This window comes from Tachypleus tridentatus, chromosome 1, assembly GCF_004210375.1.
Source record: "Tachypleus tridentatus isolate NWPU-2018 chromosome 1, ASM421037v1, whole genome shotgun sequence".
Classification (NCBI taxonomy): domain Eukaryota; kingdom Metazoa; phylum Arthropoda; class Merostomata; order Xiphosura; family Limulidae; genus Tachypleus; species Tachypleus tridentatus.
Window position 1 is genome coordinate 114,703,880 of NC_134825.1, and position 26,303 is coordinate 114,730,182.

General features: G+C 33.5%; 4 protein-coding genes across 6 annotated transcripts in view; 2 read left to right on the top strand and 2 right to left on the bottom strand.

Moving 5' to 3' along the window:
- The window catches only part of LOC143258704 (E3 ubiquitin-protein ligase Su(dx)-like), a 53,202-nt gene extending 53,027 nt beyond the window's left edge, over positions 1-175 (bottom strand). Inside the window, exon 1 of the mRNA XM_076518162.1 lies at positions 38-175. The gene's annotated coding sequence lies outside the window, so the exon portion shown is untranslated. The remainder of the gene's footprint in view (positions 1-37) is intronic.
- Positions 97-10,114, top strand: LOC143258708 (uncharacterized). Of its 2 annotated transcripts, XM_076518179.1 has the most exons (4): positions 104-335; positions 2,089-2,307; positions 5,504-5,602; positions 8,722-10,114. In XM_076518179.1, exons 1-4 carry the CDS (start codon positions 174-176, stop codon positions 9,208-9,210), a joined length of 969 nt encoding a protein of 322 aa, XP_076374294.1. In that variant the 5' UTR covers positions 104-173; the 3' UTR covers positions 9,211-10,114. The 2 variants fall into 2 exon arrangements, with proteins under 2 accessions (XP_076374295.1, XP_076374294.1); XM_076518180.1 differs by lacking the exon at positions 2,089-2,307 and having other exon boundaries at positions 97-335.
- On the bottom strand, positions 9,777-23,084 carry LOC143258711 (CKLF-like MARVEL transmembrane domain-containing protein 4). 2 transcript variants are annotated; one of them, XM_076518187.1, is made up of 6 exons: positions 22,951-23,084; positions 22,026-22,177; positions 20,626-20,799; positions 19,127-19,225; positions 17,581-17,742; positions 9,777-13,146 (listed from the first exon to the last, which is right to left on the bottom strand). In XM_076518187.1, exons 2-5 carry the CDS (start codon positions 22,155-22,157, stop codon positions 17,587-17,589), a joined length of 561 nt encoding a protein of 186 aa, XP_076374302.1. In that variant the 5' UTR covers positions 22,158-22,177; positions 22,951-23,084; the 3' UTR covers positions 9,777-13,146; positions 17,581-17,586. The 2 variants fall into 2 exon arrangements, with proteins under 2 accessions (XP_076374302.1, XP_076374303.1); XM_076518188.1 differs by lacking the exon at positions 9,777-13,146 and adding an exon at positions 16,552-16,746.
- LOC143232978 (E3 SUMO-protein ligase ZBED1-like) lies at positions 14,781-16,173 on the top strand. The gene is made up of 2 exons (XM_076468931.1): positions 14,781-15,502; positions 15,624-16,173. Exons 1-2 carry the CDS (start codon positions 14,781-14,783, stop codon positions 16,171-16,173), a joined length of 1,272 nt encoding a protein of 423 aa, XP_076325046.1.
- Positions 23,085-26,303: the final 3,219 nt, after the last annotated feature.

The window sequence follows — 26,303 nt, forward strand, 5'->3', positions numbered from 1 at the left end:
CTAAGTATGTTCGAGTAATAAAGTAAATGCAATATACCATGTTGAACGAACTCAGACTTCCTTCCGCGGCTCGACTTCCGTAATGTAAGAAACACAGCGACCTAACTTCTTTGATTACTTTCTAGACAGTGGTGACACGTGTTGCGTGAACTGAGCCGAGAAGGTGATTGAACATGGCAACTGTAGAGGAAACGAAAATGTCAAGTACAACTAGCTCAACAAGAGACTCGGACGAAGACGAGAGTGTGGGTCAAAGGAACTCAGAAAATAAGATAATTAATCTGGACAAAAGATATCTGAAGACCGTAGATGGAATTCTCCGACTGCTGACTTCGGTAGGAGAGAACAACGAGTTTTGCTATACTCTCCATAACTTTAACCGACTTTTAATCTATTAGAGCGAATATTGGGTGTGAGAGTATATTTCTAATACGTTTACTCTTTTTAGGCTTAGCGTGAATCAACTATAACGCAGTTTTAATTAATACAAAACCTTAATGTCGTGACAGAAATTGTGAATGAGGTATATTTTACACTGTTCTTTCAAATGTAATAATACGTGATATTTTTCTAAGTTTAGCGATAATAAATGGTCACCCAGGATAAATAAAAATTAAGCAAAACAGATAGTCTAAAGTAATAATAAATTATAATTATGTTTGTTCTAAAACAAGGTCTACTGGGCTATCTGCTGTGTCTATCACGGGGAGTCGAACCCTGGAATTTAAGTTTTATACTTCTGTAGACTTACTTATGACGTATTTTCTGATAGGCCCGGCATGGCCAAACGTGTTAAGGAGTGCGACTGGTAATCTGAGGGTCGCGGGTTCGCATCTCTACCGCGCCAAACATGCTCGCCCTTTCAGCCGTGGGGACGTTATAATGTGACGGTCACTCCCACTCTTCGTTGGTAAAAGAGTAGCCCAAGAGTTGGCGGTGGGTGGTGATAAATAGCTGCCTTCCCTCTAGTCTTACACTACTAAATTAGGGACGGCTAGCACAGATAGCCCTTCGAGTAGCTTTGTGCGAAATTACAAAACAAACAAACAAACAAAATTTTCTGATAATACACATAACGCACTAATTTAGGTTTTCCACCACCAGGATTCAATATATAATTAGTTACAAAAAAGTTGGTACTATCTATTCAAAGATTGTTTTCTTTTCTCCACTGAAATTACACATTTTGGCAAATAAAGTAATGAGACATTATTATTTTTGATAATTTTATTATTGTCAATACTGAGTAAAGATCAGGCACGTTATTAGTTTGATAATTCTTTCCATAAGTGAAACATAGCGACACTAAACACTTATCCTAACGAGCCAGACAACACTCAACGCGTATACCCTACAAGGCAAGTGTTCGAAAGAAAAGGCCCGGCATGGCTACGTGTGTTAAGGCGTGCGACTTGTAATCTGAGGGTCGCGGGTTCGCATCCCCGTCGCACCAAACATGCTCGCTTTTTCAGTCGTGGAAGCGTTATAATGTGACGGTCAATCCGACTATTCGTTGGTAAAAGAGTAGCCCAAGAGTTGGCGGTGAGTGGTGATGACTAGATATCTGAACAACTTCCCTCTAGTTTTACACTGCTAAATTAGGGAGGGCTAGCACAGATAGCACTCGAGTAGCTTTGTGCGAAATTTAAAAACAAACAATGTATATCTATTTCTAAATATATCTATGTCTATATCTAAATATATCTATATCTAAGTATATCTGTATCTAAAGTAAGTACTATTTAGTTAAAGTAACAAATGTGAACTCATAAATTCAGCACACTTTCATTAATTTGTAAACTTACATTTGTCATTAATAGTTTGTGTGGATTTAATTATTTTGTCTAACTAAATCGGTCGTCCAGGTGATAGAGAATCACCATTGTTGTATTATTCATTCATTTGACGTTGTTGTTGTTTGTAATAAAGCACAAAACCACAAAATGGGCGATCTGTGTTCTGCCAGGCATATCATGGGTATCGAAACCAGGATTCTAGCGTTGTAAGTCTGCAGACATACCGTTGTGCGACTGGTGGGCTCTATTGACAGTTGTAGATTTAAACAATCAAACTCCGATTTCATTTTAGGTTTTCTCACTTGCGGCGTTCATCTGCGAGGAACAAGTTCCAGACTGCTGGAAAACTGATACCACGTGCCTTACGTCACTTTTCAAGCACTATTCTACTTACCGCTATTTTGGCATCATAACATTTCTCATTTTCTTATCATCCGCCAGTCTTTTCTTCTTCAAGTTTACAAGGTTTTCGTTATTAAAGAAGGTAACTCCTCTTTTCAGCCTGGTCACGGTAAGTTATTCAACCTATAAATTCCATTCTGTTTTCAAGAAAGATGTGAAACAGTTATTCATTATTATTGAAATATGCCAAATACAACATAAAATTATTTAGCATGTCCCACAAGGACGTATCTTTATTAATTTCATTTGTTGTCGAGCCAGAAACTCTGAATTAATTGATATATTATAAGCCTCAGTTTCAAGATATATTGTTTGTTTGTTTGTTTGCTTTAGAATTAAACACAAAGCTACGTAATGGGCTATCTGTGTTCTGCGCACCACAGGTATCGAAACCAGGTTTTTAGCGGTGTGACTTCGCAGACATACCGCGGTGCCACTGGGAAGATAAGATATATTTGAAGGTACCTTTTATGTGTGTAAAAGAAATCTCGAATTTCCAAGGCTATCTAAATAATTAGCTGGATAAATATTTTAAACTATCTAAATAATTAGCTGGATAAATATTTTAAACAGCAAACATATCTTTCACAAAAGTATTTAAGTTGAATTGTCTGTCATAAGCTATTTAAAACGTACGTTTGTTTGTGATTATACACAAAGCTACACAATGGGCTATCTGTGCTCTGCCCACCAGGGGTATTGAGACCTAGTTTCTAGTTATGGAAATTCGCAGATGTACCGCTGTGTTACTGGGGGGTTAATGCGTATATATTGATTTGTCATATGTTATTTACTAATTAGGCAATTTGCTGATCTACCAATAACAGTAAAGTTAATTGAAATAAATACATATTTTTATGTTCGCCATACTTACCATAACTTAAGTTCACTTACTTAATCTAGCTCAACTAATAACGATTGATAATAATTGATGATACTATATCTACCGTATCATAACCAGTCTGTCCCCCAAGTGGCAGAGCAGTACTTACAACTCTAGAAACAAAGTTTCGATACGCGAAATGGGCAAAGCACAGATAACCCACTATGTAGCTTTGTGATTCATTAAAAACAAATAACCGACCTAGTGAGCGTTGGTAATTGACCTTTTTGGATTGAATAACGGTTGTCATTTTCATTACGCACCTACAGCTGAAAGTACGGTATCACAGAACGAACCTTGGACCCTTTGGTCATAACTCGGTACGCTAATAACTGGGACAGTTTTGGTTCGTTAATGCGTGAATGATTAGTGTAAGTATGCTGAACTGAAAATCGTGTAGGATGTGTCTATATGTGTTTTCTTATAGCAAAGTCACATTGAGCTATCTGTTGTGTCCAACGAACAGAATCGAACCCCTGATTTTAGCGTTGTAAATCCGAAGAATTACTGCTGTCCCAGCAGAGGACAAATCGTATAGGATCGAAATTTCATTACACTTTTAAGTCTTTTGCACGTTGGCTTCACTTTCAAAATTTATGTCTGGCATGACTAGGTGGGTTAAAGCATTCAACTCGTAATCTGAGGGTCGCGGGTTCAAATCCCCCTCGCAGCAAACATGCTTGCCATTTCAGCCGTGGGGGCGTTATAATGTGACGGCCAATCCAACTATTCGTTGGTAAAAGAGTTGGCAGTGAGTGGTGATGACTAGCTGCCTTCCCTCTAGTCTTACACTGCTAAATTAGGGACGGCTAGCGCAGATAACCCTCATGTAGGTTCATGCGAATTTGGAAAACAAACAAACTTTCGAGATTCTTTGATGTCGAGGAAACCCACTTGTAGAGAAATATATATGTAAAAACGGCTCTTCTGGGTTGAGAAAATTTTTTACGTAGAGGAGTGAACAACGTTTTGACCTTCTTCGGTCATCATCAGGTTCACAAAGAAAGAGAGAGGTAACTGACCGGAAGCTGACCACATGTTTGAAAGGGGTTGTGTAATGAGAGTAGGAATGTAGAGGGCGGGCTTAGATGTTGAATATACAATTTTATATTATTTTTTTTTATTATTATTTATTATATTATATTTTAAGAAGGTCGAAACGTTGTTCACTCCTCTACGTAAAAAATTTTCTCAACCCAAACGAGCCGTTTTTACATATATATTTCGAGATTCTTTGTTTAATCTATTCTAGCGAGCAGAATTAAGTCATCCATTTTAAATTTTGATGGAAATAACTTTTAACAGTTTTCTGAGGAAAAAAATGCTTTTAATGTTCTGATTGATCAGTTTTTTTAAGCCATCCATACAGTGTGCTATTGCAATTGATAGGTGAAAATGAGAATTTAGGTTGTATTTACTTAAATATTAATTGCAAGTCTATAAAGGTGAGATTTAACTGTATAGATTGCTAGTTATGGCGGATTTAGCGTATTGTGTTCAGTCTTTGGGTCTTAAGAAAGACGTTGAATCCTTAGAAAAGGTTCAGAGAAAGGCTACTGGGATTATACCTGGGATAGAAAGGTTGTCATATAGGTTAAGATTTATGAAACATTTTTTCTTGAAACAAACAAAAATAGTTAGAAATAATCTGATTGTTGTATTAAACATTATTGACCACCATCTTGTTTCAGTACTCAAGGCTGAGATTAATGGACATACGTATACATTTTAGAGGGGTAGAAGTCATCATTAACTAAGACAATTTTATTTTTCTAACAGGGTGGTTTGTTTGTTTTTTGGAATGTGTTGCCTTGAGGTGTGGTGTGTGTAGTTAATTTAAGGGAAGGCTTAAAAATATTTACATGAGAACGACTGACTTTTTCAGTACAATGTATTAGACAGACCCCTTCTCTTGAAATGCTATATTATTTTAAAAGGCATCAAACGTGGGTGTTGCCAACACTCGGTGCACGTCAGAAGTTAGCTGCGAAAACAATAATATATGCAATATAATGGACAGCTACTTCAGTTCCAAGTGCTTTAAATATCTTACTACGTATACTACTCCTAATCTCTGTCCATTTGTTAGAATTACAAATATGAAATTATGGTTCGTCCACAATGATGTTTTATTAATACCAGTTTGGTGCTGATAGTGCGTTATAAAAGTGAAGCTCGATCCACACTAGTTAATTAGAGTTAGCAGTAGATTCTATTGACAAGTAGCTTTCCTTTAAGTTTACTGACCAGTTTTAAAAATGGAAGGGGAAGACAGCTAGCCCTCCTTTAGCTATACATTAATTTCCGAAACAAATGGGGGTATAGTTGTCTCCAGCAAAACAGTTTATTGAACAACTTCATATTTCTTTGTATGTCACGTGTTCAGAAATACTCTGTTCCAGAACATATTTATTTTTCACAGAATGTTCTTTATCTGGGAATCACAATCATCTTGCTGTTCTTCGCAGATATGTTTCTTTTTATTCAGATGAGTGGATTCGTCGCTCACAGATATGCAGCGGTAGGTTTCAGTTTCTCTAAATTAACTATTAGTCCTACAAAGAACAACTGTAGCAGCATGTTTAGTTGCTATTAGAGATACAGGTAATTTAGTCAGGTTCCGTCTGTTAAAAAGTAGTCTTTCGTGGGAAAAATTCTGTTCATTTCTGGAAACACAGATTTTTAAAGCCAATATAAATACCTCTCCAAAAATGTATGTTTCAATTTTCTTTTTCCGTGGATTAAGTGATGTATATATGACATAGTTAAGACTAGACATTGTAAACGTAAAAAACAAAAACAAAACTAACATGGAAATGTAACTTATTGATTCTTCAATTATATACTTACTTTACGAGATTGATACAATGTACCAAAAATATGAATCAACAGTTGGTTTAATTTTGAACACATTATGATAAATAAAACTCCAAATTTCGCTTGTTTTACCAAAATCAGCACAAAAAGATGCATGTTCATTTTCGTCTTACGTAAATTTTCATGCTATAAAACATACGAAAATCTTCATGGAATTTGGTAATAACTTGTAGGTATACCTTGAATCTCTTCATTAAAATGCAGCCTTTTGTCTTAATTCAATAAAAGTGTGTCAGATTGTTCCACGCTATATGTTAAACCTTATTAGATATGTATGTTTCTTTGGCATAGGTTCCATCTTTTTCAGGTATCTTCATCACCAGCCTCGCTATTCTATCTACAGACACAGATCATACCATTATATTTGCAAATTACATCGACTTAAAGCGCAATTTCTCTTTTCACATGTACGCTTTATGAACTCTAGTATTGACATTGGACTTGGCTGGTAGTTTGTTTGAAAAGGATTCAAGACACCACCCATTCCCCTTAGATCCAAATGTTTTTACATACCAATGTCAGCCTGGTTCCATATAGAAACATGAAAAACATGTTTACGTAAAACAGTTTCGCTATGGAGAGGGCGCTAACTTTTTGTTTGAAATTTGCATAATAGTGGAGAGAACACACAGAGTTCTGAAGCTGAAATGTGAGACCAAATTAGGCATGCCACATCATATATGTCAGCTTCATGTTTATTAGCACAGACTGGTTCATTTTATTCACTATAGAGGGTGTTTCCACCTGTAGATACAAATAACTCTTTGCCTTAGTGTCTGTAAGTTTTAAATATATTTCTCCGCAAGATACACAGATAGATCCTGATTGGTTTTACTTGAGGACAATAATTCATGAATTGGAACGTACGTGATATTTCTCTTGTTATCTACTTTGTAAGCACCCTCCTTTATATTCTCAACAGTTATAAGTATGCTTTCATCAGTTACTTATAACTGATATTATAATGTAACATAAATTGTGTTAAAAAACTGTAACTTAACTATAACTGATAAATTTTTCTTAAATGAAATGAATGAAAAACTGGTTACCTTACGCCTAAAAGATCTTTATGATCGGGGTGGCACGCTTCACAAATCCAGCTTCTTTCAAATATGACACTTATCTATATATATATACAAAGTAAATATAAGGCAAAGAAAAACAGCAATGCATTTAATATATGGCAAGGCAATCATGTACAATACCTTCAGGATATTTTACTGTGTAATATTATATAAGTATATATATTAGCACTGGCCTAAATTTACCAATTTGCAGCAGATATCGGTTGGCGCCTGTGTCTAAAAATTATGACGTCATTAAACTTAGATAAGTAATGAAAAACATGCATTTTTCTTCTTTTGCTGCCTTATGTGACTATAAATAACCAGCAAATATATAATTAACAGGATGTTACTACAGTAGGCTGAAAATGCTGTTTTCCAACAAACATAACGCTTATATATGGTATGTTTTGCAAAAGAAAACAATTGTCACTCAAAATGAGACAATGTAAGGATAATCTTTTATACATGTTTTCAGTTTAATGTTATGGGAAAAATGTGTTTGAATTAGCCTGAAATGTCGAACCACTATTAAGAATAATTTAATAAATAAATATTGGAGCTCAGTTTGAAGAAATGATAAACGTCATCAGATTTAGATAAAGAGCTGATAAACAAAATGGAAATATGCATTATTTTGTTGTTCGGTAGTTTTATATAGTTTCAAATCATTAATAAACATAAAATTAACAAGTAATTCTCACGGAATTACACACGTAGCCTGAATAAGTCTTACGTAATTCAATAACTGTGGCAATACGTGTCTACCAATTCACGCCAATTTGTTGTTGCTTCTACCTTTGTAGTTTTCCCCCTACATAAAAAGTAGAGAAACAAATATTTTTCAAAACAGCCAATCTGTCGTAAACTGAAGTTAACTCGCTTAACAAAAATTATATTTTTACCTTTTCACAAATTCCACCATTTATCTATATTTATTTTTCCAAAGTATCATTCTTTTATTTAACTGTATTTTAAATGTCTTATTTGTAATTTTCGATGTGATAATTGCATGATAAGGGTATACAACCTACTTATATTGTTTTTGTTGCACCTCATGGTATCTTACTGAAAATCTTTGATTTGTGTCTTCTGATATTTGGACTTTCGATTTTCTTTGCATATTTTAAGAACTTATTTTTATCGTCAATGCATAGGTTCGTTGGATAACTATAATTTAATGGATAATTAGTTTCTGATTATTAGTCTTGAAATTTGATGGTTCGTTTTGGGTAAGCATGTGATGTCATTACACTACACATTGTGAAGATGTATGTGTTCTTATTCATATTTAATCGGGTTCACTGTGCATCTCACGACAGTTTCAAGTAGTTTAACAGATGTGCAATTTTCTAAATAGACAAATTTTGCTAAGTACTGGTTATTTTCAAATCTGTATTTTGGCTGCAAGTATTCCATAAATGTAAATCTTATCTTTGTTTACTTCATAATGGTTTCTTTACAAAGTATATCCTCTCCACCACCAAAAGAAAAACAAATTTCTGAAAGCTTGTGAAACATATGGATTATCATTGAATACAGTTGTATAAGCAATAATTTATCATCATAGTTTTAAGGTATTATACTTTTCTGTCAATACATTTACTCAACTTGGTATTGCAAGTGAATACTTCTACAGTTCTGTACATGTACATATATATACAAGTGATCTCATCAAAAGTAACAAGTTTGTTTTTAGATATTAGGTCTTTTTACTTTGGGATCTCTGGTTCTACAGCTGGTTCATGAACTTATAAAACTAAATGCTATAAAACGAGATGCACAAGATTTGGAGCATGCCGAGAACTTGGAACATGAGGATTATGACCAGACGGATGAAGCATGGGCTCTTGACCATCAATCAGAAACACAGTCCACTGATGTACCCAAGCTGAGTTTCATTCGTCCACGATCCAGTTCAGTTGATTCAAAGATAGGCCCAGATGTGGTCTCCGATGAACAAACAAATCGACTTGACCGATCCAGTTCAGCTGATTCAAAGATTGGCCCAGATATGATCTCCAATGAACAAACAAATCAATTCAACTTAAATTCTCATGAAAACAGAGATTATGAAGAAGTCTTCCTTGGTAAAGAAACAAATACCAATAGTTCAAGTGAGGACTCAAACTCTCATTCATCACTGGAAGAAAAACAAGGCTTTTGGGTTGTATCTGGAGAGTCTTAATACAGGGGCCTGCAGAAAAATGTGAAAGAAACCACAGCAAATGTAAAGTATTGTTATAATACTCAGTATCCACAGACTTACTGGGTGAGAGTTCAGTCAAGAGGTGGAATGCTCTGGGAGAGGGGCCTCCTGCTGAGAAGCTTTGAGAATTTATGACTTAATAAACTTATTATTCTAACTAAGGTTGCCAACCAAATATTTTCTTAGTTAAGTAAGTGTATATATATATGAGACTATTGTTCCACACAACATGAACAGAGAAAAACTTTGATAATGATAAAAGGTAATAATGTTCATACATCCAAGTAAAAACTTAGTTTTCTTTTGTGCAATGTTTTCAGTAGATGCCTTTTGTCACACAGTACAAACCATGTTACATTTTCAACATTCTAAATAGAGACAAATGTAGCAAGAGTGTTATAAACATACTTGTTTGTTCTAAGGTCTTTGAACTTTCAATTTTCTCATCAAATACATTCATGAAAATGCAAGTAAAGATGAGTACTAATTGACCATGTATAATTATTAAAAGCTGATGATAAAGGAAAAACATGCTGAAATGTAGATCCAGTTTGTGTTCTTTGAGAAATAAGCACTTCTTTATTTGTCAACAGAAAGTGTTTTTATATACAAGTCATTCCGAAGAAAGATCACAATCAATATATTCATTAATTGGTACATGTGAAATGACAAATGTCATCAAAATGAACTAAAACATTATATTCATAAGGTCCAAACCTCTAAGTATAAAAGTTTAATAAAACTACTGTGCTTTAAACACAGGCATGTTCTGTTTAGTAGGCACTGCATAAATGTGTCTCAGCATCCCATAACCATAATGTGATAAAAAATTTATTTAATTATGTATATTTACGTCCAATAAATATTGTTTCTTTTCTCTATCTTTAATACGTTTATTACATGTATTTGAGGATGCCTAACATTTAAATTTTAGTTTGATAATCACAGAAATCCATCACACAAGCACTGATGGCCAGGTCTTTAACCAAGCTAGGTTTCAATAATCATTATTCCTTCATTAGTAGCTTACTTTATTAGACATCAAAGCATTTAATAAAAACCTAACCTTTGGAATTTGTAAAAAAAAATAAACATAGTGGACAATGTAATAGAATGATTCTTTGCTATGTTTTTTTTTTAAAAACTTTATCATTTATTTTGTTTTGTTTGTTTGCTTTTGAATTTTGCTCAAAGCTATATGAGGGCTATCTGCACTAGCTGTCCCTAATTTAGCACTTATAGACCAAAGGGAAGGCAGCTAGTCATCACAACCCACTGCCAACTCTTGGACTACTTTTTTACTAGTGAGTGGTGGGATTGACCATAACATTATAATGCACCCATGATTGAAAGGGCGAGCACGTTTGGTGTGATGGAGATTCAAACTTGCAACCCTCAGATTACGAGTCGAGCACCCTAACCATTTGGGGATGCTGGGCATTGAGTTTATTAACACACTGGAGGTTGGATTGAATTTGGGTCAGAACAACGTTTTTATTTTAGAAATAAGAAGTTACATTTTCATATATTTGTGATTCAATCCCAGATGGTAAAACTTCATCTTGCCAAAATTAACATACATAGGAGATTTTAAAAGAAAACAGTACTTACAGTATTTAATTCTTAAGAGCCACTCATATTTTTCACATGTGTTTCAACACAGTGGAAAGCTTATTACTGTTGAAGCTCGTAAATATACAATACATCTAAACAAAGTTCACAAGCCTAATTTGTTTACTGTATGTAGTGAATCAAAGAACTAGTTAAATTGAAGTACCTAAATCAAAGCTTTGCTAGAGAAACTGTTTTATTTCTTGTTATAATTTCAATGTTTGTCAAATGTTATTTAAACAAAAATTTAGTTCAGTGGTTCCCAACCAGGGGTGTGAGATAACATTTCAGTTTATGCAACCTGTAGTTTGTTGTAATATTTTTTATTTTCCAAATGTTTCGTTTTTGTTTATATATCATTAAAAACTAATTATAAAAAAATTGTTTTGGCCACCTTCACCTTCTTAAATAAATAATTACTGTGAGGGGTGCAAGAACATATTAAAATTTTTTAGGGGTGCAGGGCATAAAAAAGGTTGGGAACCACTGATTTAGTTGTAGTGCAAGAGGTGCACCAACCCACAGGAGGTGCAACTTTCCATCTTCGAAGGCAAGAATGGATTAGAGTTTTTCAAAAACGAGTGCAGAATCCATATTTTGCATAGGGTGCCAATAACAATCTGTTTGGTCCTATTCAAAATCTATATTATTAATTCCAGTTTTTCCTGTCACAAGTCTTTTAAACTATAAATTCCCAACAATAATGGTAATATGTGAATTTTATTTATTATTGTTATACCACCGATTTATTTGTCTATTAGATAAACACCCATTTTCTTAAGCTTAACAATATCTATATAATTAATTTTTCTGACAAAAAACAACAGCTCTGCTATGTATCCACAGAATTCTGGTTGCTATAATATATTTAATCTCACCTTATAAATTAAAACCTACCATATAAGGTTTAGGTAATTCTTATTAATAGAGAAAAACCAAATCAATAAAGAAAAACATGAGATATATTATGCAAATTCTTCAATAAATATCAAACAAAGTGAAAACCTCAGTGGTTAATACACCTAACACCATTTTGTATATCGCAAACTAGCCACGACTTCTGTTAATTTACGTTCCAATCACTTCTAATGTTATTTAACTGTCAAGAAGTATCAGAATGTTAATTAGTAAAGTACCTGACAAGTCACAAGGCCTGTTTCGCTACCTCATGCAAAACTGTATTATAAAACATAACCAATAGATTATAGAAATATCTAACATTTCATAAATTCTAAACCAAACAATGTTTTAACTGAAAACCTTAAGTTTTAGCTCAATACACACATATCCTCTTTAGGAGAGAGGTGTAAGACAACACAAATTGAAATTATTTTTAAAACATTCCTTTTATACAACATAAAAGTTTTGGAAAAATTAATGTTCCAAGCTTTTAATTTACACAGATGTAGAAAGATATGCATCTGCTGCTATTATTACACGTAACACTTGAACACATTTAAAGAAATGTCTGTAGTTTTAATTACAAAAGAGCCTGAGAAAAAGTTTACTGTTCTGCCACTATTTAAAAATGAGGAAATGTTTATTTTAAAGATAAACAAAATATACAAATATTAAAAAAAAAATATTTCTCTTATAATCAGAGCACATGGTTTATTAATAACACACAAACATTACTCAGTGATAAATAAAATATACGAGAAACATAGTTATAATACACGCTGTAGTTTAATATTTAGTAGCCAAGTTGCATATCCAAGCTTCTGAGACTGAAGATGCTTATGATATGTTAATCTGATGCTGATCACTAAATAATGGCAAAAACTGTTTACCACATTCACACAACAATTGAAATACCTAAACACTTGAAATATTGTAGATGAAACAATGATTCAAAAACATTACCCTAAATCTGAAAAAAAAACTGAATTCAACCAACAAACAACATAACACAATCCTGCAAGTTAGTTAACCTACGCATATTTTCAAACTGCATCTAGACTTAATGGTACATAAAGGTAAATATTCCCAAGTTTTATGAAGAGGGTTTTTTTCCACTCTTCATAAAACTTAAAATTATGAATTTACTAATCTTAAATCATAATTAAACACAAGTTTTGATAAAAAGAACTCGGTGACTATGGCACACTCAGACGTGCAAACTCATACAACAGTGACACTGCATGTTATCTCTTCTACTACAAGTTAACTAATAAAACAGCTCTGGACCTCTGAAGAAATTTGCAGAAGAATCCACTTCACAGGTAAAGATTAAAGAGTAACAAAAAATACAAACTTCTGTCTCCTGTTAATCTCCAGGTGAACTCAGTTCAGCTTCTTCAGGTGCTAAGGAAATTGGCAATACATGTTAAAACAGCATGAACTGTTTATTGTAACTGTATAAAAATTACATTAAACCTTATCAGCACACCTTTGAAAAGTTGCATTATGAAACATCTGGAGTCCAGTGGGATCTTAGGAGAACCTTAGCATTATAGTAAGTTATGGATTAAAATTCCCAAACCCAACTGCACAACTTTTATTACAAATTCTAGAGGATAAAAGTTAACAAATAACAAAACAAATGTTGTTTTTCAGTATATAAATAAACAGTATTATGCCATCACTTATACAAACAGTGTGTAAAAAAAAAATACCAAAGCTTATTACACTCCTATATCCAAGTTGTGACTCACCTGTGTATGAGGAGATTACCCCAATCTTGAAACATTCAACTCAAATAAAACTGAAAGTGTACTCTGTGGGTCATCTTGGGTATTACAAGACATTAACACTAATGTATCACTGTAGTAGGCTAAAAACCCAATAACAGGTTATTTCCAACAATTATCAAACAAGGTTTTTACAAAACAAAACATTATAAGTAGTCATCACTTATAGCAGAATAAGATGTACATATGTTTATCATAAACAGGCCAGATAATACTGTACTACTTTGATGGATTGTCCTCTATAACAGCCTATATACTACAGCCGGCAAGAGTAATCGAAGCTTCGTATATGGATCTTTTTCCGCGAATATTCGAATGCAATAATATTCGGAAATTCGCCTAATTAATATTAATAAATATTAACTTACCATTGTAGAAAAATGAAGTCAAATCTGAATAAATAACACTTTATTTAACTTTTTTTGGTAGTTGTCTGCTAAAGAGGAAAAGGAAATCCAACTTTTGTGAACATTGCATTGTGGGTACAAGATTACAGTAAACCTTCTTAAAGTTGCTACTTTGGCCAAAAGACTTTAAATATGGAGGATCAAGGCAGAAAGTCTGCTGTTTGGAAGTATTTTAAACTAGATGGAAAGAAGGCAGAGTGTCAGCTCTGCAAAGCAAACCTGTCATTTTGTGGAGGTACAACAAACCTAAGAAATCATATGAGTAACAGGCATAGTGGAATTTCCCTAACTTCCAACAAACAGGTGAGCAGTGAGCACATGGCTGTTTGACATTTCTGAACCTGCAGGAATATTCTGTGTTTAAAATTATATTATCCCATTTTTTTAAATATATGTTTTATATTTATTTTATGTATAGCTAGCAAATATATAATTAATTATTCACCTGCATTTGCAGGACTCTAAAAATGTTACTGCTGCACCTACACTGAGACAAACAACACTCCTGCAGCTGAATCCCTGTGCTACCAAAATGAATGTACACAGCACTGAGAGAATAAACAGGAGCCTGGCTCTTATGTGTGCTGTAGATCTTAGACCACTCAGTTTTGTTGAGGGTGTAGGATTTCGATATTTTGCAAACCAGTTAAACCCATCATACAAAGTTCCTTGTAGAAATACTGTTGGTAACTACCTTACAAAACTGTACAATGATGCCAAGACAGAGATGATTGGAGAACTGAGAGACCAGCATGTTTCACTGACCACTGATTTGTGGACTAGTAATGCAATGCAAGGTTACATTACTATCACAGAACAACACATTGACTTGCAATGAAAAATGCACTCAAATGTTCTGGGCACCAGACTCTTTTCTGATAGACACACAGGTCAAAATATTGCTTCTGAAATTCACAATCTGTGTTCTGAATTTCTAAACACCAACAATATTGTCCACTTAACTACTGATAATGCTGCAAATATGCTTGTGGCAGCAGAAAAGTTAGGCATTTCTCACTCTGGCTGTTTTGCCCACAGCCTTCAGTTAGCTCTGCAAGATGGGCTTAAGCTTGCACCCATTGCAAAAGCCCTTGGGGCAGGGAGAAGGTTGGTTACATTCTTCAACCATTCTGTTCTGGCCACAAGTGCCCTAAAACAAAAGCAAGTTCAGATGGCTACTGAAGCCCAGAAGGAACAAGTAAAGAAGGGTCCCATCATTGCAAAGAACCTTATACAGGATTGCCCTACAAGATGGAACTCTGAGCTGGAGATGGTGCAGCGACTGGTAGAGCTCAGAGTGCCCATATATGCAGTGTTGGTAGATGCTACCATTGTAAAAAGTGGAGAAAGATTTGACATTGATGATGTCTTTTGGGACACGATGCATACAATAATCCCAATACTTCATCCTTTTGCAGAAGCCACTGAAATTCTTGGGAAGGAAGATCTTCCCACAGGGTCCTCAATTTACCCTCTGCTGACAGATATGATGGAGGACCTTAAGACCACAGAGGAAGACAAAGCACTAGCTAAGCAGTTGAAAAAACAATCAGTATGGGATTGGTGAAAAGATTTAAATTCTTGTCAGAAGATGGAGGAATCATTAATGAAGGTCTGAATAGTTCCCTGCTGAAAGCTTCAGCACTTGATCCTAGATATAAAAGTCTAAAATTTTGACCGAAAGTCAGAGAAAGGAGCTTCATGCCAACATAGCAGAAGAAATCAGGAGATCAAGCAACACTGCAGAAGTCAAGAAGGAACCTGAGGCAGATGAGGTAACAGAACCACCTGTAAAAAAACCCATTATGTCAAAAGTTTTGAGTTATGTAATGGGTGATACAGTAGACTTGACAGAAGGCAGTGATGTTTCTTCAGTTGAGGAAGAGTTGGCTGATTTTGTCAGAGAGCCTCTAAGGCCACCAAACCCTCTTCAGTGGTGGTCTGTGTACAGGTCAAGGTTTCCATCAATTGCTTCAGTTGCTAGGAAATACCTGTCTATACCTGGTACATCAGTACCAAGCGAACGTACATTCAGCACAGCAGGTTTGACCGTCAGCAAGCTAAGGGCTTCCCTTAACCCTGAACATGTGGATCAATTGGTGTTCCTGAACAAGAACTTGAAGTCAGCAGTCAAAGCCAACATGACAGTCCCTTCTGATTTTCTCCCTGCATCTGATGCTCTCCCTGCAGTTACAGTTACCTGTACCCCCTGCTGCCAGTGCTGCCAGTACTAGCTCACAGGTCTCTAATCCAGTTTATCCCCAACTTCCTGGGCTTCCATCCTCAAATGTAAAGGAGGAAACACCATGAACAGGAATGTGCATACACTCAGTATTTTCAGTGAAAGTTGTTTTATGAGGTTTTTTACAAATGTTTTATTGTTAGTGTTTAACTTTTAATATTTTCCAAGTAACAATGGACAGAGCATTAATAATTGACCAGGATGTGGAACAGGTCTATGTGGCTGCAGCATAAACTCAGTATTTTATGTCTATTTTAACTTGTTTAGTGTTAATTGTTTTCTGATGTTTTTTATGTTCATTAATAAAGTTCATGTTTATTAATAATGTTGTTTCCCAGTGTGTAGAATAAAAGAAAACAAACAACAATAATTATTTTGACAAGTATTTTATTCAACACAGTATAGTAATATAATTACATAAATAAAATAATAATGGACAACAATTTTACAGCATCAAAATAAGAAAAACAGGTCACAGGTGCCAGAAGTCAGCTTTTGTACAGAGGGCTCACATTGAACAGAGCAGCAACAATATGGTTTACAGTAATACATTACCCATGGTACACTGTGACAGGAAGTTCAAGAAAAGAATGTAAACTTCAGTAAATGATGAAAAACAAGTTATTTCTACTCTTTACTGGCATAAATATTGCAATTTAAGGTAAGTTAATTATTAATTAATAATTCCAAAACGATCTAACAAGTATATGCACGAATATTCGGATATTCACGAATTTTCGCCCACGAATATTCGAGTGCCATTCTGACATTCGTTGACCGGCCTACTATATACTGAAATAAATGTTTAGAAATGTTTTTTCCTGTGCCATAAAGGTAAACTGCACGTATAGCGACGGTCAATGACAGTGTAGGGTCATCTGTGTAGACTACAGATCAATGTTAGATTATAGCTATGTAATCTACCTTGTTGTTTAAGAAACAAGACAATTACTTGAACTGGTTATGTGAAAAGATAAAAGTTACTGGGATCCTTGTTGACCCCAGATGTGCTGACAAGGGTTAAATAGTAAGTTATTGAACTATTTCTATACACTATAAAAAAGAAAACTAAAAACAGTTTTGAAACACTTCAAAACTAAACGTATCAACTAAAATCACAACTCTTAAAAATTACTCATTAGAGTAATATATTACAACTAAGCCTTACTACAAATGTACACACACAAATCATTCTGTCTTACAGGTGGCTTCTTTCTACAAGTATATAAATACTCTAGAAACCATGAAAAACAAACAAATTACTGCTCAATATCTCAGCAGAATCAACTGTAAAGTTCCTACTTAAAATTCAAAATCACAATTGTTAGAGATGGGTAGGTAAATAGGACTTAGTAAGACCAAATTCCACATTCTAATAGAATAAAGATTAGTGACTTACAATATTTCAATAAGCTGGGTAGGTGGGACTAGTTGGAGAAGTGGTCTGAGAGGTGGTTACAGTCACAGTTCTCTCCCCTTGGGCGATATCTCCTGCTCTCCAAGCTCTGTACTTAATAAAAGTGTCTGTTCCATACAACAACATTGCAACAAATCCAAAGAACTGAAATAAAGGTATTTATTTTCATTTTAAATTCTCAATAATTATTTCTAATCAAGAATTTTACAAATGGTATTACAGAAAATTCTGTTAAAAATTTAAGAAAAATAATAATATCCAGTTTGTATAATTCAGATGTGGTATATATTGGATTGTGTGTTTTCTTCTATTTATATTGAAACCAACAAGTCAAAAATTGAAATTTGTATGTTGAAATACCATTTATTTTGGGAGTTTACTCAAGATACCTGGTACTACAGTACCAGATGTGTATTCAAGATACGAGGTGCTAAGGCAACTGGTCCTGACCCTAAACCTTGTTTTATTTACAAAAATGCAGAACACTAGATCATTTAAATGTTAAAAGAAAGTGGATAACACTGAATTCTGGCTTCACATATAACCATGTATTAGAGACATTAAAGAATATTCTACACCAAGTACGTATCTACACACGTGACTAAAGATAACACACATAACATTAGACATTAAAGAATATACTACACCAAGAACTTATCTACACACGTGACTAAAGATAACACACATAACATTAGACATTAAAGAATATACTACACCAAGAACTTATCTACACACGTGACTAAAGATAACACACATAACATTAGACATTAAAGAATATTCTACACCAAGAACTTATCTACACACGTGACTAAAGATAACACACATAACATTAGACATTAAAGAATATACTACACCAAGAACTTATCTACACACGTGACTAAAGATAACACACATAACATTAGACATTAAAGAATATTCTACACCAAGTACTTATCTACACACGTGACTAAAGATAACACACATAACATTAGACATTAAAGAATATTCTACACCAAGTACTTATCTACACACGTGACTAAAGATAACACACATAACATTAGACATTAAAGAATATTCTACACCAAGTACTTATCTACACACGTGACTAAAGATAACACACATAACATTAGACATTAAAGAATATTCTACACCAAGTACTTATCTACACACGTGACTAAAGACTAAAGATAACACACATAACATTAGACATTAAAGAATATACTACACCAAGAACTTATCTACACACGTGACTAAAGATAACACACATAACATTAGACATTAAAGAATATTCTACACCAAGTACTTATCTACACACGTGACTAAAGATAACACATAACATTACACATTAAAGAATATACTACACCAAGAACCTATCTACACACGTGACTAAAGATAACACATAACATTACACATTAAAGAATATTCTACACCAAGTTCTTATCTACACACGTGACTAAAGATAACACACATAACATTAAAGAATATTCTACATCATGTTACCTAGGTTACATTCCTTGTCATATTTTGGATATTATTAATACAGTCTTACCCCAGCTGCAGCAAATGCATTGTCATATTTCCCTTTAACTGACACGACCAGAGCAGCAATGAGGTAGAAAATGGTCCAAACTCCACAATACACCAGTTCCTACCCAAATATTTATAGAAAGAAAACAAGAGTTTATACAAGTAATATTACAGCACTGAAATCAGTTTATAATGGCTGTGTATTATGTAATTGTGGAAAATCCATATGGTATTATTACATATAGATTATACAGGGTGTTCAGAAAGTCACTGTGCACTTATATATTTATTAACAGACATGTTTCAATATAGAATACAGGAGGTAAATATGAATGACAATTATAAACAATGTTGAAAGTGACCCTCGTTGGCATCAATAGAGGCCTGGATCCTTCTTATTTTGTTTCTAAACACCACTATCAGTTCCTGGCTTGAAATAGACTGAATAAAATATGATTACAAAACTGCACAGTGACTTTCCGAACACCCTGTATCATCATATCAGGTTCTCAGCACCGTATTAAATGCAAAATCAGTGAACCCCATATAAGACGTGAAATAGAAGCTGGTAACAGTATCATTTCTCAAACAACATACTACCGTAACTTTGTTCATGTCTGAACTAACTTGTATACATAGTTAACTCCTTCTTATCTTTGGTAGTTTGACCTATAACATACTAGTTTTTATCTCTTTCATCAACCAACATTATATCATATACATTTTTTAACTGCAAGTTATCCACTCTCTTTGTTGATTTCAAATAAACGAAAAAAGGAACTTCTTATAAGCTTGGGTATTGATAACTGATGTTAATTCATGACTCATATAATCAGAAGTATACAATTCCTCGTGAATCAGGTAACCAGACTCATTTTCATTGCTCAGATAAACAAAACAAATGACTGGTAATATGTAGAATGACTTTATGTTATACAGTTCTAAATAAACACCAGTTTGACTTTATGTTATACAGTTCTAAATAAACACCAGTTTGAAGTTCAGAAACATATGAATTACTTATTGTTTTTCCAGTTTACTTTGACACCTGTTCCACATAGCAGCTGTCGGCAAAATACGTTTATTTCTTTCACGAACAAGAATTATGCTGTTTTATTTTTAAAATCTACAACTATTTCTAAAAGGAATAAAAACTGAAAGAAGAAATATCCTGAATGTCCTCTTTGACAATATCGTGCATTCGAACCCTAATGTAAAAGTTTTGTAACACAGAAACTGTATGAAAGATGAAAGAACTTGAATTAAAAGTTTTTCAACAGTAGTTGCTGATGAATTAAACAAAACATTTAACGTCAGTCCCTTAACTTACCGATGTTAATCTGATGGGTCATTCATTTTACACATACAACACTGATGGAAAATATATTTCTAATTTATTGGTCTGTCAGACAAGAATGGAAATACATTGGAAAACACATTTCCATACATTGAACTTTAGTTTGACTGTAGGAACCACTACCAAATGGATTACTAGGAACCACTACCAAATGGATTACTTACCACTAACAGCCATGGAATAATATGAGTTTTTTCAATGATGTGAAAAAGATAGAAAATCAATAGTATTAAAGTCACCCAAAAGGCTGTCATTGAAACAAAACTGAACCAGTTGCTCTCAGAACACAAGTTACACACAGTCACTTGAACACATATAAATCCAATCAAGTTGATAACCTGAAATTAGAGAAAAATGATAAAATAAGAAGAGGATAGAGATAATATTGTGGAGAATTTATACACTTAACATACACAACATTTCAGTGTAAAAAATGACAAATTAACAACAAGTAAAATCACTTCTTTCCAGAAACATAAAAGAAATATTTTGTGAAGTTTCTACTTCTTAAACAGCTACAGGTACAAATAAGATATAAATATATATATATTAGCTCACCTATATGCCTCCTGGTGGCACTTTATTGAAAGCAGAGTAAAGTATTTGTGCTTAAAAGTTGAAAATAAACAAAAAGTATGCTATAAACTTAGTTTTATTTCTTAAATGTATAACTAATTGCATTATAGAAATTCAAAACTGGAAGAAAAAAGTTTTGTCATAATTTAAGTTTTTCACATGTCATTTTTTAAAACTTTAGAAGATCTAATAATTAATAGTAATTAAAATTACTAGAATATAAAATAAATTAAACATAAAATAAGAGAAAATAATAATAACAAATAATAATGGAAATACTTCAATTACTAATTTTGACTAATTAATTATTTTACATAAATTAATTGGGTTAATCATCCAACTCTGTACAAAAAAAGAAAAATTTTTTCTATGTGAACTTGCATAGGTTATGCTTTTTCATGTTCATTAAAATTCTAACAACATGAAAACAAAGAGATAGAGAAAATAGAAGAAAACTGTGTGCTTTAGATTTGCTTACAAAATACAGTATGACTCATTACAGAAAACAGTATAAAAAATTATAACTTCACTTCCAAAGAATCTGTGTAACAAGTTTTTTTGTTCCTTATATTGCATACTTCATTTTGTATTACGATGACAGGAATATTTGTAACTATTTGGCACATACGTTTTGTTTTTTTTAAATATAAGTACTAAAACTAAAGTTGATCACATTATACCAATGATTTTCTTGTTTTCTAAACATAATTTTTTTCATTTATACTTAAAACTTAAATTCCCATCAGTATCTCACATATTAACATTACAGGAAATATACAATGAATTTTTTTATATTTATAAAGTGAATATTTTTACTTTCAGTAGGTATTTCAAGTCTAAATATGCTGAGGTTAACTTCACTATTTATGCAGTTTTCAAGGGTAATAATAACAACAGGATTTGTTGAAATATTTAAAAGAGTGTATACATATTTCTAAATTACTGAAAACAAATGTGGTTTCTTTCACTAAGATGTAAATCCACACACCACTTGGACAACTTTTAATATTCCTGGGACTGTACGAACGTAGCTTTTGTCAAATCGTACGACTGGAGACACTTTAGTTGTGCTCGAAGTTACAGTTGTACTTGTGTGGGTTGCTGAAAAATCAGTCGCCATTTTTTTGTTTTGTTTTTCTCCTAGAGAGAAAGACATAATTTTTTTTTTTCTTTTACCATTATATAAAGGCTTATTTCCATCTTTGTTAGAATTGTATTACACTTTTATAAATTTTCAGGTGAACTATACAAAGTTTAAGAGCTTCTACATCAATAAATAATTTTACAAAAACGAAAAACACTTAAATCATTTTAAAAAATCTGTATGACCAGGCTTTAACTTTCATAACTATAAAAGTATTAGCAGGCAGTTTAAAATGTAAAATAGTACATTAGGAATAAAAATTACTTTTATTATCACAAATAGTGTTTTGGAGCATCATACATAAAAACTTTATTATTTATGTGAAATTACATCACAAATATCAATGATACTGACAGTCAGAACAACTAACAAACCATGGAAGTTAACAGAACAGAAAAATATATCAACTAAACTACATTACTAAAGTTCGTAACACGAACGCAATGTTGGTTCTAATTCTAGCAAACTTACTTTAGGACTAACTCACTTATGTGCCAGGTGGTGCTGAAAGTTAAAGTTCAAAGGAGTCAATGACACCGATAATACACCAACTCTGATCCTTAGGATTAAATCTTAATACTAGAAGTAGGAGTTGCTGAACACATAAATAAAATTTAGAAGATTCTATACAAATTCTGCTAATCTCGATAAGTTAGTAACGTCCTCCAAACTCGAACAATTTAGATTAATTTTAGTATCAATTAATAAACTATATTAAAATCTAAACATTTATACCATTAAAAGCTTTCGAAAAACTTAATTTTCTTACCTTCTTTAAGTTGCAATACAGAAGATATAAAATTACACCCAACAACCCGCACAGCAAAAAGTATTTTAATATATGATACAAGGATTAGAGGGCGCTAAGTTAACTGAACTAATTTCTCATTCAGTACAATTGTGTTATATACACATGATATTTTTGTACATATATTGCTGGTCGTTTTTATAGTTATAGAGGTTTTAAGTTGTATTCAGTGATAATTCCAAACTTTGTTATTTTGCATCATAATTTTATTGACTTATATTTTTAACATTTCCTTCTTTTATGTGGAGTGACAACGATTTTAGAATTGATTAATCATTTTCATAAAATTGAAACGGATAATCGTCGGCTAATTTGTATCCCACGTTAGAAAATCTGAAGATGGAACAGTCAAAGTTCAGAAATAGAAACAATATACTGTATATTTCGTACATTTTTCTAGAAATACATGTATGCATAGATTTTTCTGGTTCTAACATGTCAGCTTACATTGTTTTACGTGAACGAATGCCAAAAATACTTTTTATTTTGAGATAACTGGCAAATCGACGATATCTGCCTATTAGAAAAAAACACTTGTGGATACACAATCTATGTATGCAGCTGTGGTCTAAAGGACGGCGTTTCAAAAAAATTCTGCTTTTTGAAACGTCGTCTTTGCACTTAAACTGTGTTAAGTAGGTTGTATGTAACCAATATATTTCTACATGTGTTTTTCTTATAAACAGTGGCCGCCTGTTTTGTACTTAATCCAATATGAATATTATACCTAAATTATTTATCAAAGAATACTTTCCTTTTGTTAATAAACACAAAGATACACAATAGGTTATCTGTGCTGTGCTCACCATGGGTTTCGAAAATCAGTTTTTAGCGTTATAAGGCTAATACTTACTGTTTAGCCACTGTGGCGTTAAAATAGAAATCAAGCGTGTAAGACTCTCGCCTGTCATACATCACATGCGGTTGGATATTTAACCATTCAAACAAACATATTTAAACTAAATTATTCTTTCTATTTATGAATGAAAACAATTTCCCATTTTATATTTCGAGGTCAATTATCGCTGGAAATCGAATCAGATGATTATCCGAGTTATTAACGTATTCCTACTTTTAGGCCTCTGATAATATAAATTAATTCTATACAGATGTATGTTCTGTACTGTGCAGAGAATCGAGTGTAAGTTTTTAGTATTTTAAGTTCACAAATTTACTGCGGACCCTCTGATGGATTTTATAGGCAGAACATACAGTTGAAATTATAGTATTTTATATCATTAGAAAGTATAAGCGTTGGCTAGTTTTACTGCAAAAACTGTTTCCCCTAAAGGATTTGATTTCAAATATGATTTTCTGTTGCACACATTTTTTTTTTCTACAGTCATCTTGTGAATTTTCAATCAGATTAAACTTCAGCTAAACAGAACAAAAGAAATAGTTTTTATACTCAAACACATAATACAAGAACGTCAATGAATGTGGTTAAATTCATTTCGCTCTATAGCTACATATTATTCTGGATAAGTTCCCAATGGCGTTAGATGCGCTAGTTGTGGGAAATATTACTACATAGTGGCAGACATGCAGGTATATCATTTTTTCTACTTGTTTTAATTATATAGAAAAACTAAAACTTAGAACTTGTTTTTTGCGAAACTACAGAATATAATATTTATAGTTCCAATGTCTCACTAGGTTAAATCTAGCACCACCAGGAATAACAAGTACAAAGAGTGAACTCCTGATCTAAGAAATACGAAAAACTGCCCGGCATGGCCAGGTGGTTAAGGCACTCGACTCGTAAACTGAGGGTCGTGGGTTTGAATCCCCGTTGCACCAAAAATGCTCGCCCTTTCAGCCATGGGGGCGTTATAATGTGACGTTCAATCCCACTATTCGTTGGTAAAAGAGCAGCCCAAGAGTTGGCGGTGAGTGGTGATGACTAGCTGCCTTCCCTCTAGTCTTACACTACTAAGTTAGGGACGGCTAGCGCAGATAGCCCTCGAGTAGCTTTGTGCGAAATTCAAAAAACAAACTTGTGAGTTGTAAGCTTGATGTTTAAATATTTTCTACATACAAGTACACACACTTCTATTTGTGCACTAAGAAAGTTTGTGTTAATTTTCAGCGCAGTTTATAAATCAAGTAGTTATGAATATAAGTGGAGAAGTCTTTGTTTCATTCAGTGTTGCCTGTACTTGTTTTACTGAAGTGTTGCTGTAGTGAGTTGGTCATTTCAAGTATGGTGGCGCTACATCGCGACAGTTTAGTTACCGATATTTGTGTTGTAAATGTATTTTATTGGAGAATATTGTATTTAGCATGTGTTCGTCTGCGTGTGCCCGCACGTGTGTATATACACATATATAATGTAGTGTACAGTATGCATTTTAATCCTGGGTAAAGGAATCTCAGTCGAAAAGCTTTTTTACAGTTAAATCCTTTTTTTTAAACATTATTTGTTTATTTTGTGAAACCGATAGAATGAGATGAATTTATAAGTTTGTAGATGGCAGCACGTTACGGTATTACATTTATTGAGACATAGGTTGCAATGAAAAATGAATAAAAGTAAGGATTTGTTGAAAGAATTTCCAGATAATTTTCATTATCTTGCACAACCTTTTAGCTACATAATTGGTCCAACCAACGACGACCTTCGAAACAATGTTACAAGCAGTAAAGTTTGAACTGAGAGAGTCAAAGCAAAATTTCAATGGACGCCTCAAGAGCCCTGATGTACAATATCTAAGTCAGACATCTACTTTGTGCACATCCATAATGAGACATACACAGCACATCAAAGATGACTCTGGTGTGGTACTGACATGAGTTATACTGCTAATGACTCAAGAGTGGAGCATCAGGGTCGTTAACAATTATCGCACCATCAATAAAGAAGCCCCAGCTATTTCTGTCTATCCATTTCAAGTTCCAACAATTTGAGCATCACTTCTTATTACTCTCAAGTACTACTGGTAGCTGGAGACCACGGGGAAGAGAAGATACATACCCCATTTTTTCTATAAATTCTAAGTAAATACGTATTGGACATTTTATCATGAAATGGGCCCAGCATGGCCAAGCGTATTAAGGCGTTCGACTCGTAAGCCGAGGGTCGTAGTTTCGAATCCCGATCGCACCAAACATGCTCTCCCTCCCAGCCGTGGGGGCGCTATAAGTGATGGTCAATCCCACTATTCGTTGGTAAAAGAGTACCCTAAGAGTTGGCGGTGGGTGGTGATGACTAGCTGCCTTCCCTCTAGTCTTACATCTCTAAATTAGGAACAGTTAGCGCAGATAGCTTCGAGTAGCTTTGCGCGAAATTAACAAAAACAAACAAGCATTATGAA

Bases quoted from the DNA above. Each gene is read 5' to 3' on its own strand.
- LOC143258708 (XM_076518179.1), top strand. From the start codon at position 174: ATGGCAACTGTAGAGGAAACGAAAATGTCAAGTACAACTAGCTCAACA. The intron at 336-2,088 runs GTAGGAGAGAAC...ATTTCATTTTAG, and splicing joins TTCTCCGACTGCTGACTTCG to GTTTTCTCACTTGCGGCGTT. The intron at 2,308-5,503 runs GTAAGTTATTCA...TATTTTTCACAG, and splicing joins CTCTTTTCAGCCTGGTCACG to AATGTTCTTTATCTGGGAAT.
- LOC143232978 (XM_076468931.1), top strand. From the start codon at position 14,781: ATGCACTCAAATGTTCTGGGCACCAGACTCTTTTCTGATAGACACACA. The intron at 15,503-15,623 runs GTGAAAAGATTT...TTTGACCGAAAG, and splicing joins AAACAATCAGTATGGGATTG to TCAGAGAAAGGAGCTTCATG.
- LOC143258711 (XM_076518187.1), bottom strand. From the start codon at position 22,157: ATGGCGACTGATTTTTCAGCAACCCACACAAGTACAACTGTAACTTCG. The intron at 19,226-20,625 runs GTAAGTAATCCA...ATATTTGGGTAG, and splicing joins TTATTCCATGGCTGTTAGTG to GAACTGGTGTATTGTGGAGT. The intron at 17,743-19,126 runs GTAAGACTGTAT...CCTTTATTTCAG, and splicing joins ATGCATTTGCTGCAGCTGGG to TTCTTTGGATTTGTTGCAAT.